We start from the raw sequence: 15,042 nt of genomic DNA on the forward strand, positions 1-15,042 counted from the left end.
TCAGACATTGAAAATTGATAGATCACAAAGTCAGGTTCATGTTTTGAGTCGCTGGCACGCACCAAAATAATCCACTCCTCTTTTTCTTAGTTGTAAACACAAACCTAGAGATAGTGGAAAGTTCATATAAACAAGCTACAGTCACATTATGCATCACATACAGTGTAGCCAGACACGCCTTTCAAACAAAGTAGAGAAGTTATTTGAGCGATTGAAAATAACAGGTGATTGTGCGCACTTCAGCCGAGGTGTAAATCTCCTCTGCTTTCTTCTCTAAGCCATGGCACTCTGTGCTAGAGCTGTAGCCTGTAGATAGGCAGCTACTTGATGCTAAACATATGGCTTTTGTTAGGAGCCTGCTTTTCACTTTGCACGAGTGTGTATGTGTCTGTTTTTACGTCTCCGTCTCTGTCTTTCACACGGAGTGGAAAAAATGTAAAGCCGGTGGAAAAAACTCTGGGATTCCTCGCAAACCTAATTTATGTGATATACAAGACACTGAGCCGGGGTTGACAGTTGAATGACCTGTTACGATATAAAAGGACCCTTCTGAAAATTGTGGTAACAAAGCCAAGTAGAGACTTGCCACGCCCCCTTCTTATCAGAACACCATCGTAACTGATTATATGGAGAAACAAATGCCATGGCAACATCTCCAAAACACACACATAAACTGACATCATTAGTAGATGCTTTAGGCATTGGTCAATTAATCATCACATGTAAGGCATACTTCCTATCCAGCATGAGGAATCATGTTCCATGTAACCACATTTCCATTCTGCAGTAAATCCTTGGATAAAAGGCAATTGGAGTATACAGATGTATACACATGTTGTTGTATTCAGAATCATTAAACATAAGACGTGATGTTAAATAGTCCTTTGTGCCAAAAGATCATAGTAACGTGAGGTTTACCATTTGGCAGTGGCATGGGAGCTGTGTCTCAGTTATGGGAAGGATTGAAATTTTGCGATGCATCATCAGTTGTGTTTTTTTTTAATTAGGTAATGTTTCGAACACTAGACGCCCTCATCAAAGGTGGCCAGCTACAAGGTGATCAAGCCTGAGTTTGTGTTCCATGACTGTTTCCCACTTTCTCCTGTCTGCAGCTTTGGGCCACTTCACACTTAAGGCTCAAACATACTTGGGCGGACTCCGTGCACAACAGACTGTCCGCTCTCCTCAGAGCTTACATACCCGGGCACACCGCCGTATAGTAGTTTCCATTAAAATCCTACATTTCCCTTCTCTGTAGTCCTTGTACTCCTGGCCGACTCCGCTTTGTGGGTGTTCGCCCAAGTATGTTTGAGCCTTTAGCCTTTAATCCATCCTAATCTTCTTGTATTATTCAATGTTTAATACAGGCAATGAATCTGGAAGTGCTCACCAGGCGTTTGAGTTCTAGGGGGCTGAGCGGACAAACACACGCAGTAACCAATCAAACGAAGACGACCATAGCATATAGCGTGTAGTATGGTACAGACTTACGGTTTGAAAGCTTTGTTGTGGTTTCAACGATATATCCAGGTTGTTTAAAACAGAGCAGAGTGCAGCTCCGAACAACTTCTCCCTGGCGGGGGCCATGTTTGTTTTGGCACTGCTTGGCGCAGGAGATATGACGTTCTTTCTGTAAGGCTCTGATTGGCTTGGTTTTTTTTCTCCCTAGGAAGTGTCTGCTCTTTGATCTCTTCCTATGATGTTCTCTGTGGCTGGGTAGAGTCCTTCACCGGCATTTCTGCAGTTGTACAAATTTCTTCAGTGACAGGGGTGCGAATGCACTGCAAACTGTGGTTTTGTTCCCGTTCCTGTGCTTCAATTGACTGATTTAACTGGTTGTTTCATAAGAAGTACTGGTCGATGCGATTCCTTTGCCTCATCCTCTCTTTCCTTGGTAGATTCTCAGTTCACTGAGTGTTGTTCTTTTGACGTGACTGAATCGTCACTGGAAACGTAGCACTATGGCACATGTGTGAGTCAGTATCCCGACCACTGAAGTGCTGATGTTCTCAAAGGGTCTTTGTTCCCTTTAAAGCAGGTCTTTCCAAGGCCAAGGTCATTCCAGTATTGACAGGAAATATTGACTTTTATTGGCTTTTGCATTTACACTTTAAGGCCACCATGAAACACCATTAAGCCTCTACTTCTGCTTCTTCTTCTTCTTTGACGGTTGAACTCCTTCTTTCTCTCTTGAATATGCTTGAATTTCTGTGGTTTCGGAAAAAGGGACAACTGTAGTTTTTTGATTTTTCTCCTCTGTATTTTTCCCCTCTACCTTGTCCACCTCTTCGTCACGCACAACCAAACACAAACACCACTTCTTAAATATGGACGTTGGAGTTGGGAATGCAGGAATCTGTCTGCTGGTTTTCCATGGCAAACCCTAATGGGAAAAGCAGACGTTCTTCAAAAGTGTGATAGTGGAGTGGGATTTTTTACACTGGCGGACGAGCCAAACATGTTCCACCCTGTACAACATTTGTTCTACTGAGGTTGTGAATGGCTTTTCAGTATGGCAGGTCGGGTCAGGCAGAGGGGACAAGACTTCAGCTACTACACGAACAAGGCTGCTGTAACTACACAAGTGCACCACCTTTATTCTTCTGTTTCTCTTTCCACTGCTTTCACCATCTGTCACACTATCTGTGCCTTTTCCGCTTGTAAACCCAAGCTTAACCTTTTTGAGGGATGGATTATTTTTTTTTAAACATTTGATGCTGTGTCAAGTTCTGAGCTTGCTTAAGCCATTCTACAACGGTTTTAGATGTGCCGATTTGTGACTATGTTACAGTATTAAAGCAGTAAAATCTACAACCCAGGCTTTTAAACTTGAATGTTTGATAAGATAATGTAATTTTGAAATAATAATGTCCATCTTTAAAGGAAATCTCTGTTTGAATGTATTAATTCTCTTCATGAAAATGGTTTGTAGTTGTAATCTACCAAGTAAAAGCAACATCCATTTGAAAACTGCATTATCATAAACACTTGCACACTCTGTACTATACACTACAAACTCAATGAGTATATACTGTCTACTGATTATTATACTTCCAAGTCTCCCAAGACGCATTTCAAACCTACAACGACAAAAACCTGAAGCACACTGAGGCTAAATATCTCTGTTGATTCTCCACCTTTGAAAGTTATGAAAGCATTGATTGTGCAAGAAATACCCGGATGTATAACATCTGGGGACATTTTGAAAGTATGCACACTAGTCGTACTCAACCGCCCCATGATGCATTGCGATCAGTGGGCTTCAAGTTTTTGTCATTGTAGGTTTGAAATGCATTTTGGGAAACTTGGAAGTGTGCCCACCATGCATACTTAAAAAATATCCAGATATAGTATACTGTACATCCGGGTGTTTCTCATGTACTCAATCTTTTCATACTATCTAATGTGAATGTACTACTGATTAAATTTCCATCAAACTTAGTATGAGTAGTATGTTCGTATGACATTTCCAACACAACCTATGTCTGGATAAAAGTTTTGTCCATGTTAGGTCAGACTACATGTGCTTTTTACAAGTGTGTTTTTCACATATGACACAGCCCTGTGCCCTCATCAAAAAATGTACTAGCATGCGTGCACATACGCAGGTAGATAGCGTGTCTGGAGCTGTGTGTACTGTTACAGATCTTTTTCCTTTCACATAAAACCCAAACCACACTTCTAACAGCCGTAGCTGTGTTTTTCCCCCACTAGGACTAGACAGTATTCATTATACTCCCTTTTCTGTATTTCTACATGCCAGTTTATTGTACTTCATGTCATCTCAGAGGATTCGCTCCAAACCAAACTCTCTTCATTCAGCTTCTGCTCTCTGTTCAAACTAACAAATCCACATGCTCATCAACACAGTGGGCGATTTTAAATCAACCATCATTTTCTTTATGCACGAAGATAATCATTCCCTTTTGTCTTCCGATTGTAGTGAAAGATGCTTCGTAAAGTGCAAGTGGAGATTATTTTTCTGCTGAGTGGCTTTTTCGGTTGGAGGAGTTGTTCCATCCGTCCTCGTGAGAAAAGCCACATGAAGCATTTATGTTCTCCTGTACATGTGGCGAGAGCAAGGAGTCGCACCATTACCTCCAGCAATCATCTGGCTCCATGCTGTGGAGTTATTTTGGAAAGCTGGAGGTGGTAGGATGAAAGCTAGATTAATGAGGTGAGCAGTATATTCTTGCCACTGGGGCACTGTCCAGCAGAGACAGACAGTGTAAGCCTATTTATTATCTGTGGTCTGAGGTCTGTACTTATTTGAACACCCACAAAGTTAAGTGTGTATTGAGAAGCTGTCATCAACGGACACAATGTGTCTTTTATTTTACTTTCCAACAAAATGTACTCAGTGTTCCCTGGGGGGTTTAGGGTGCTACCAACGAGCTGTTTTTAAATGAAAAGCGTTCAATGGGGTTTATCTGATTAAACACACATGCTCATTAAGTGGCATTGTAAACAGGCAAATCGATGGGTCTGGCCTCTCTCATTAGCAAGCCCTAATGAAACAGATAAGGATCACAGATGGTCTAGTTCAGGTTAAAAGACTACAGCTAATAGCAGGACATACTCCGTACTATGCACTACAAATTCAATGAGTATATACTGTCTACTATATACTACAAGTATGGTTAGGAGGAGTAGGATGATGAGCATTCCCACTGAAGTATACTTCCAAGTTTCCCAAGATGCGTTTGGAACCTACAACGGCAAAAACCTGAATCACACTGAGGCTAAATATCTCTGTTGATTCTCCACCTTTGAAAGTTCTGAAAGCATTTTAAGCGAGAAAGTGACCAAGTAGAACCTAGTAGTTGTATCCATAAAACTTGCAAAAACACATTTTATGCCATTTCATGATTTTCCATTGTGTTAATGACAAATATTCTGGTTAACTTCAAAACAAAAGCCATATTTACAAAAGCGGTTAAAAAAAAAACAACTAATTGACAAGAAATGCTCTGGTTTTGAAAAAGGGATGTTTGATTTTAAGCTTGAAGCCGGTCCCAGAACTATTTTACATTCCGCTCGCAATGCATCATGGGGCGATTGAGTGTGGCTGTGTTCGAAATCGCATACCAACTACTACTCATACTAAGTCTAACGTCAAAATTAGTATGTAGTGCGTTCACATTAGATAGTTTAAAAAGAATGAGTATGTGAGAAACACCCAGATGTATACTATATCGGTATTCACGGTGGGCATGCTAGTCATACTTAACTGCCCCATGATGCATTGCGAGCAGAACATAAAATTATCCTGAGACAGTTTCAAGCTAAAAATTAAACATCCCTAACCCAAACTTCAAAACAAGAGCTCTGTTTACAAAAGTGTATGGAAGACAAGAAGAGTTGCTTTTGTTTTGAAAAGGCGATGGTGACTTTTAGTTTGAAGCCTTTCCAAGGGCCATTTAAGTTCCGCTAGCAATGCATCATGGTGCGGTTGAGTTTATAGTATACATCCGGGTATTTCTCACATACTCAATTTTTCCATGCTAGCCAATGTGAATGTGCTACATACTAATTTTGAAGCCAGACTTAGTATGAGTAGTGTTAGTATGATATTCTGAACACAGCCCATGGGTTTGTTTAGGTGTGCCTTTGTGTAACTATGTTTTGTGTGTGCGCGTATGTGTGCGTGCATGTGTGTGTTTTTGTGTAACCTCACAGCACAGCCTGTGAACATAATCTGCTACATGTGTTTGTACTCCAACTAAGCCATGTAATAAGGAGCTAAAATGAGGTACAAGTGTCTTTGTGTGTGTGTGTGTTACTACTCTCTCTTCCTGTCTGTTCATGTGTGTGTGTGCCTGCGTGTTTAAGTGTTTGCATACTGGAGCAAAGCAGTGGGTCAGTGCTTTCCTTTAAACATGTGTTCGGTCATGATGGGGATGGAAAACAAAATTTTGTTTTCAATCAGATTGGCAAAGCTTCCTACAAACACACCGGTGCTCAGAATGAGAAGCATGTAGCTGGCTGTCAAGCAAACATATGCATCGTAATTATAAAACTGAGATTTAAAATGTAATGCTTGGGAGAAGACATTGTTTTTACACATACATGCACATTATAACCAGTGGAACATGGGCTTTGTTTATCTCAGAGGTAGGTGTAAACACCTTCTACACAGTATGGATGACAGACATTGGTGTTTATACAGATCTAACAAACGGAGGGACTAGTATAATCGCGTGCAAGATGGATGTTGAAGCTTTTCAGGGGGTCCAAATGCAAACATGCACTTTTACATCTAATACAAAATTTCACCAGTTTTTTTCTTCTCATAATACTACACATTAACTGACACTAGGTTTAAAGCTGCACTATGTAGAATTGTGAGACTTGTATGGAGTCAACCATGCTGCCCCATGATCATTTTCTAAAGTAAGTAAGTCGTCTGAACTCACACTTGAAAGTAACCATTTTTCTCTGTGTTGTGCAGTGACCTGTTAATCACATTTGGTGATGCTAACTTGTCCATTCAGTTTCCTAAGTCAACCCTTTAGCTCCGCCCCTGCTATCAGCACTCATGTACTGTGTGTTTCACTATCTCCTCCCCCTCGTCCTCGTGGTGACCAGATGATGCATCAAATGTAATGAAGTAGGTGCTTACAGAGCTTTGATCAGTTTCTACCACTGAAAATTATTCAATGATTACCTTTTTGATGGAAAACTTGACAAAATATACAAGCGCCTTTTGTTTTATTTCAAACCACAACACTGCTTCAAGTAGACTGTTGATACAGTTACTGATTGTGAATGTCGAGGTTATGCGAGGCTGTAGGTTTAAAGGCCTGTTATTAAACTACAAGCCTGTGAGAGTGTGATTGTGTAACATGAGGTGAAGGAAAGATGCTGTACTACAGTCAGATAAAAGAACTAAAGGGTGGTTTACAGGATCTCAGAGTCTTGGCTTGTTCGTCTGTATCTGTGGTTTAGGAAAAAAGGCACAAGAGTCTTTTCTTTCTATTTCCATCTGTTTTGACTTTGTGTTTCTATTCTTTTATTTTTTCGTCTCTCTGGCCTCGCTCACTATATCAAACTGTGGTTCTGAAAGTGAAGTCTTCCCACCTGTGGTTAAGTTCTTTTCCAAATCTGCCGGGGATTGGTATTGCCTGGTCAGCAGAAAGAAGACAGCCGCTCTGTCAGGCTGTCCATTGGATGTGATGTGTGCTACAGGAGGAGGACATTGCTGTTTGACTGTAACAGGAAGATATTCATATTCCACACATGCCTCGACCCAGGCACCGTCTCCCAGCACTATTACTCTCTGAACAGGGCCAGTGGAAAGTCTGATCCCTTGACAAACGAGCAGATTGACTCCTTGTATATCTGTCTAGTGCCGCAGTTAAAAGGAATATTTACTTTTTGGTCTTTGTGAACTCTTTCTAGCTTTTGCTTGGTCATGTGTTGACTGTTTTTTTCTGTCTTTACAGGGACAGAAAGGTTACCCAGGTCCACCCGGACTCCCCGGAGAACCTGTAAGTGTGCTGCACTTCGTCACATCTGCTTTCATTAACTTTCCATAACATCAATGTGTGTTGGAGAGATTGATAGAATATGATTGTGTCTAAATTCCATGGATTAAACTCTAATGGTCTGTTGCAACAATTGATGCATTTGGTAATTTAAAATAAAGCCATTTCAAGTGTATATATTATGGTAAATGGTCTTGATTTTATATAGCGCTTTATCCCCACACTGAAGCAGTCTAAAAGCGCTTTACATATCAGCTCATTCACCCAATCACTCTCACGTTCACACACCAGTGGGACAGGACTGCCATGCAAGGCGCTAGTCGACCACTGGGAGCAACTTAGGGTTCAGTGTCTTGCCCAAGGACGCTTCGACACATAGTCAGGTACTGGGATCGAACCCCCAACCTCTCGATCAGAAGACGACCCACTACCACCTGAGCCAAATTAGTTTCTTGCAGGTATGCAATGATAGATTTAACTAAAGTAAAGCTGTGTCTCCAAAATCCATATCTGACCTCAATTAGATTTTATAGTAAGAAAAAATTAGGTCATACAAAAAAAATCCAGCCATCCATTTTTTTGTTCTTGTTTTCAAGGTTGTGGGGGTCTACTGGTGCTTTTCTCCAGCTCTAAATGGGCGTTAGGTGGGGGTACACCCTGGACAGGGCACCAGTTCATTGCAGTCCATTTTTCAACTATAAATACATTTGTATGTAGAATAAATTACATTTTAGGTTAGGTAATATATCATTTATTTATTTATTTTTATCTTTCATATCTTTGAATCAATGCAAATCCGGTGCTCTTAAGGTGCGTTCACACCAAACGCAACTCTGGCAACTAGATTACATTCGAAATCAATGTAAATGACGCGACTTCAAGTGACCACCCTTCAAGCTACGTGACTTGCGCGATTTCAGCGACTAGGTCGCACGAACTAGTCGCTCAAAGTTGAAAAATTTGAACTTTTGAAGCGACTCCAAGCAACAACTCCCCCAGCCGTCATTGTCTGTAGAGCCCAGGTTCCAGCCCTCCTTCCCGCTAAAGCGAGACGGCTACAGCGGGAGGGCTGTACATTTACTCAATGTACCAGGGAAAAATCAAAGTGTCATACTCCTTGAATAAACCTTTTAAATTCAAAGTGTATTCTGAGTGAACTCTTCCTTTAGTGACTCCTTAAGCTGAGCATTTAAACCGTAAGTACAAGCGGGTTCCTGGAGCAGCTAAGACAATCCCAGTCTATACTGTAATATCTCCGAGGAATAATCCATGCTATCCTAACTATTAAGAATCCATCACCAACACTATTTCATACTCAAATACATTTGTTTTCAGCAAAATAAAAAAGGGTCTTTTGGCTTTAGATACGTATGCCAATGTTTCTTATTTACAAGAGAGAGTTTGTTAACATTTATTACTCATAATGCATTCATTTAGGCCCAAAATCTTTAGTAATTGGATTTTATAGAGAAATCTATGTTGTCCTACAGATGTTTGTCCCCTAGATTAGAATCTTTGGCTTTAACGATGACACATTTGGTTTGAAGGATATCTTCCTATAAAACCGCACATTATAATAAGTTGCAACTTGCATCAAATTAGAACAAATAGTTTGATGTATATGTACATATTTGCTCCTCCTTCCTATCATCAATGGTTGAGTTGTCAGTGACTTATATGGTGGCTCAGCCTCTCATTGTAGACACGCCTGCAGAGACAGTACAGCTGAGGAGCCAGTTCTGAAGTAGTGAGTGCAGACATCTGGGTAGAAGTGGTGTGCTAGAGTGAAACTCTCCAGGATATCATAGAGCAATGCCAAATAGAAGGAAAACTGAGTGAAGAAAAACAGGAACAAGCCAAGTGGGCCAACAGTGACACACTCACACTCGCTGTTACACTGCAAGCTTTGGAGAACGTTTGATTTTTTTGGTCAGTTTTTTCTCTTGCTTGCTCAGTCCAGGCTGTCTCACAAACTGGTAACAGATGAATCGTTATTTTCTACTAGATTGTCTTTTTTCTCAAACCAATAAAATGGACTTGATGGGTGTATATCTACTTTGTGGGAGGTTGCATCCAATCCAAGGCTGGTTTTTGGCTGCACAGCCTCATGTTCAGAGCTATTTTCAGCTGGGATGTCTCTCCCACCACAGTTTGCATTAGGGAAAAACCTTAGTCATGAGAAGCAGAGTGGAATATTCCTTTCACTGTTACTGAGTTTAAAGCAAACCCCTGTGTCTTTGGCCTTGGGAGTTCCCCCAACTACTCATCATCATAGGGAACAATCCTCTTTTTCTCTGTCATCATCACACCCTCCCACTCTGCTCTATCCATCCTCAGACGCCCCCTTTTTTCCCACCGATGATGATGACCACAGCTCATTTCGTGAGTCTGCATCTCCATAGCAGCAATGATTGAATAATAAGCACAACTGTTTGGCATCGCAGACTGCTCTGTTTAAGGACCCAGCTGGTGTGCATTTAAGGCCAGAGCTCTGTGGTACTGTAAAACACCACTGGGCCATGTGAAGAGTGGCTACTCACTGATGGCTAGAGTTTAAAGCTTGACTTAAAGACCTGGTTGTAACTGGCAGAACCGTGTTCCATATTTACCCAAGCAAGGAAAATGGCAAAGGAGGGCAAATGGCTGCTCATTCAGAGTTTGTGAGAGGAAGTCACACATGAACACAAACTGCTTCTGTGTCCTTTTTTTTCTTCTTTTTCATCATCTAATTCATCTTAATTGAGTGAACACAGAAAAAGACATACCATTGCGACTGATTTACTTTACTTGCATTTTAAAATGGCTTTTATAATAATGTATATGCTCTTTTTTTAAAGTAAATTTGATGCAACTCAGGCAACATCTCCACATTTTGCCAGTCATTAAATCCCGACCCACTTTTTTTAGAAGGCAACCAACCAAATTTAGTTTTTAAAAAAAGCTGTTGAAAAAACACATATAATTTTTTTTTTTTTTTTAAACATGAAGCTATATTTTTTCCTGTGCAACATGCATTTCACAGCATGCCTGTCAAAAGACTGAACAACAGAGACATTAACTATTTATTTATTTATTTTTGACCAACTGTCCGCGACCCACCCAGTACAGGTCCACGACCCACCAGTTGAGAATCACTGATGTAACTATTATCTATAATAAATGTTACAGCATAATTTAAAAAAAGTGTAATATGATAATGATTAAAAAGTCAATAGCGGACCTTACATACTTTTCCATGCATTTTTATACTGATGAACTTTTATACTAATTAACTTTTTATTCCGACAGACTTTTTCTGTACCTTATGTTCCTTTTTATGATGATTGTGTGTGTTTGGCTTGTGTGTAGTTGAATGTTGTTCGTAGGGACATGTGCAGTTTCTTATGTATTGACAATAAAGGCTTCTATTCTATTCTATATTCCTACACACATATACTTTGACAACCCCTTACTTTATTCACACACATGTATAATATATTTCTATTTATATACGAATGCTGAATACATTAAAAGATATTGATGACTTAACACGGAAACAATATACTTGAGTGTACAATATTGTAAAGTGCTTCTTATTTGACTACATGGTATAAAAGTGATTGTTCTTTAAAATTGCTAAAAAGTTCACCTCAGCAGCATCCAAAATGACAAATCCACACATTCACATGAAGTTATGTTCAAAACATAGTAGGTAATAAAAAAGATGAATAGAAATCCAACTGAATAGTGAGTTGTTGTGAATAGATGATGAATGATGTTCAGAAGAGTCTGGGGCGGAGTCACCAAAGGTTTAGTGGTATTAAAACGTGAGCAAACGTCACTTCATGCACTAATAGGGAGTACAAACCCCAGGGAATGCACCGCAACTGCGCTTCCCAATGCGCCCTCAATCCATTTATCGCATTTCCCCCTAATGGATATACATAGTTGGCAGATCTCCCAGGGGGAGCAAACATATGGGAGGAGGAAATGCAAATACATTTATGCAGCGTAACAATGCGATTCATGAAATCTGGAACTGTTTGCGGTGATAGTTTTAGTACCAGAAAATAGTACGACTGACAAGCAACACACACTCAGAGATCATCGCTGCAGTAAATGTTTACAGAAAAAAAGGCTCCAGTTGTGTGTGTGTGGGAAAGAGAGAAAAAAAGCTAGACGTGCGTCCATCTCTCCTCCGCGGGTCACTGTCTCACACGCGGTCAGCCGCACTCACACACATCTCTCCTCCGCGGGTCACTCTCTCACACACACGTACCCGATCAGCCGCACGCACGCACATCTCTCCTCCTCGAGTCGCTGTCACACACACGCACGCGATCAGCCGCACGCATGCACATCTCTCTTCCTTGGGTCACTGTCTCACACACGATCAGCCGCATACACGCACATCTCTCCTCCGCTGATAATTGTTTCACACACGATCAGCCGCACGCACACACATCTATCCTCCTCGAGTCGCTGTCACACACACGCACACGATCAGCCGCATGCACGCACATCTCTCCTCCGCTGATCACTGTCTCACACACACGCACGTGATCAGCCGCACGCATACACATCTCTCCTCTGACAATCACTGTCTCACACACACCCGATCAACCACTCGCATGCACCCATCCGTCACTCACAGTCACATCCACATACATTTCTCCACTGCGGGATGAATAAAGAATATCGATCTATCTGCTGTAATTCATCCATTTTTTTATTTGTTCCCTCTACTGACACCTCCAAGTCTGTTGCTTCAAATTTTTATTTTCGCTTCCGCACTCATGTTCACCCTCCATGTTCAACACAACACGTACAAAACGCTCATTTAAAAAAGGGCAGTCTGCACCAGTTCTACACGTGCACTAATCATTGCTGCAATCTTAGTGAATTCTGCGCAGCAGGTGAGGAAACTGCGTCACTAAAGGATTTAGGGAAGCAACTGAATTACCACCCTTTATTTCAGATCTTTGTGAATCCGCCCCTAAGTGTTTTAGAAAGTTTAGTGTTGCATTATTTGTGCATCAATAACAATAATATTGCCTTCTCCAGGAAATGAGAGCGTTCAGTCATGTGATATCTCGATTTCACTAAACAAAACTACAACTATTTCACTCTTCAAAATATGTCATTAAACTTGATTTGGCCAGTTTGCACATTTTGCGTCTATACGTGTATGTTTTCTCTCTGCACACAAAAAAGAGAAGGAAACAAATGTTTTGTTAAGACTTGATTTAATAAGATGATGAGATCATTTTAAAATAAAACATCCATTTTTGTAATGATTTGTGACAAGATTTCACCATGTTTTATAGTTCTCACAACAAATACCAAAGATTACTAAAGAAACCTCAAAATAATATTTATATTAGATTATTATTTGGACGTGACATCATGTAAGCCACTTTATCATCTTATAAAATTCAAGTCAAACTCAATAGAGAAAGTTAGACCAGTCCTTTGCGGGTAATAAAACATTTAAATCTTTTGCCTTATTTTACACATTTCCACCCCTATGTGTAGGTTACTATAACTAAAACCATATACTACTACCTGTGTGTGTTTGTTGGCTGGATTTTTGATCACCCATCTTACCTTTCCTCCCTCCCTTCCTCTATCTTTCTCTCCTTTTTTCCCCCACAGGGAGAGCAAGGTCTTGTCGGAAGCCCAGGTGCCAAAGGTTATCCTGGCAGGCAGGTGCAGTAAATCCTCTACTGTGACTGGTACAGTGCTAGCTTACACATCCAAGTCAGGGCCAAGTGGAATTAGGTTAAGCCTAATAGATGACTTGGGGAAAGTATTTGGGTGAAAATAATAAGAAGAAAAAAGTCGATAAAGTACAGCTGCTACTGCTCTGATAAATCCTGAATGATTCATTGGGGAGTTTTTTTCACTGCTGCCAAACAACAATGTATGCCTTTATTTGATTTCTACTATGCTTTATTTGCTTTGATTACCAGTGTAGCATTTTAGTGCCTACCTTGTTTTGTTTTGTATTGTATTTTTTTAAGCAATAATTGACTTGGAAGTACATTTTTAAACTGTATTGTGAAACTAAAGTTTCCTCTTTTTTTAGGGTTTACCCGGACCCATAGGACCACCAGGGCCTAAAGGTGTGCGGGTAAGAAGATTCAAGTCCCTCCTTTCATATATACTGCTTAAATTAAATGTTTGCTTCATAATAAACCAGGTTACTTTAGCATTAAAGCCTATGTGTAGCATCTCTCATTTGAATATCTCTTTAAATTGCATTCAAAGGGTTGAATTTTTGCACAAAATGCATTCTTTGTTTTGTAATTTTAATTATTAAACGATGCATGCACAACAAGAATATGCAAAAACAGTAAAAGCAAATGTGCACCAAGGTCCAAAAGCATCCACCTCACATTTATATGCACCCATCCAGTGACCCTATTAATAGCACGGCTGAACTTAGGAGCCTTAACTTGCAGTGTAAACATTGCATGGCTGTACACAAACACTATATCTGTTGATAAGCGTCTGCAATGCAAACTCACACCCTTTAGGTACACAAACAAAGAAACACACATGCTTTTTGCTCACAAACAGTGATTTTTATGTTGCGTTTCCAATAAAGGTTCTTTATCAGCTCGTTTTGGCTTCTCTAAAGCCTCCCCTGCCCCCACTGGCTGGAATTTCCTGTTTAAGCTCCGTATGAGGCCCTGCTGTCTGAAGGAGGCATTCGAGTCCCTCTGATCGGACTGAGCCACCTTTCAGCAGAGATGTAATGAGTACTGATATATCCTACTCAAATAGAAGTAAAAGTAGCTCAATTAAATAGTACTCAAAGTAATAATTACTAGTTCCTTTCACGCCCCATGTTTATATTTGGTAATAAATCTTGCCACAATTCTCTTGCATACAGTAAACATCTCATGTATAAACTTAAAAAAGAAGAGATGAAATCTTGCACAATTGGAACTTAATTTATTTTCCACAAAAGGCATCTATATAAAATAAAAGGTTTGTCAAAATGTGCAATTATTTTTAAATAAAGAATAATTTACTATGTATCGGTTGGGTGTAGAAATGTAACTAATTACTTATTTTAAAACAAAGTAAAAATTCTGATTTAGAAATAATACTTTTTGATGAATTCAATTCAAAATGAAAAAATTCTCAGGGTGAAATTGATAAATAATAATAATTATTATTAGAATGAATTATAATAAATTGAATAAATAAATAACACGTAATAATAATAAAAAATAAAATAAAAATAATAATAACTAATAAATGCTCTGAAAAAATCACCTCCATTCATTGCTGTTTTGGCGCCGTGCATTACATTGAATCTCATTGGTCGGCTATGATGTGATGCATTTGATTGTTGTCTGGACGTTTTTTGTAGTTTCACAATGTCCGTTGATCATTTTAAAACAAAAAATTATAATTTACTCAGTATCAGGTGGGTGTAGAAATGTAATGAATTACATTACTTCTTTTAAAACATACTTAAGCACAAGTAACATTACTGATTTAGGAAATATACCTTAAAAAAGTACAAGTACTCATAAAAGCAACTCAATTACAGTAACGTGAG

General features: G+C 39.7%; 1 protein-coding gene across 2 annotated transcripts in view; it reads left to right on the forward strand.

Moving 5' to 3' along the window:
* The window catches only part of col27a1a (collagen, type XXVII, alpha 1a), a 133,302-nt gene that overhangs the window by 70,042 nt on the left and 48,218 nt on the right, over positions 1–15,042 (forward strand). For both annotated transcript variants that reach the window (XM_028462745.1, XM_028462744.1), the window contains 3 exons: positions 7,446–7,490; positions 13,122–13,175; positions 13,555–13,599. In XM_028462745.1, the coding sequence (XP_028318546.1) occupies positions 7,446–7,490; positions 13,122–13,175; positions 13,555–13,599 (144 nt within the window). The remainder of the gene's footprint in view (positions 1–7,445; positions 7,491–13,121; positions 13,176–13,554; positions 13,600–15,042) is intronic.

This window comes from Gouania willdenowi, chromosome 12 (assembly GCF_900634775.1).
Source record: "Gouania willdenowi chromosome 12, fGouWil2.1, whole genome shotgun sequence".
NCBI classification, from domain to species: Eukaryota; Metazoa; Chordata; class Actinopteri; order Blenniiformes; family Gobiesocidae; genus Gouania; species Gouania willdenowi.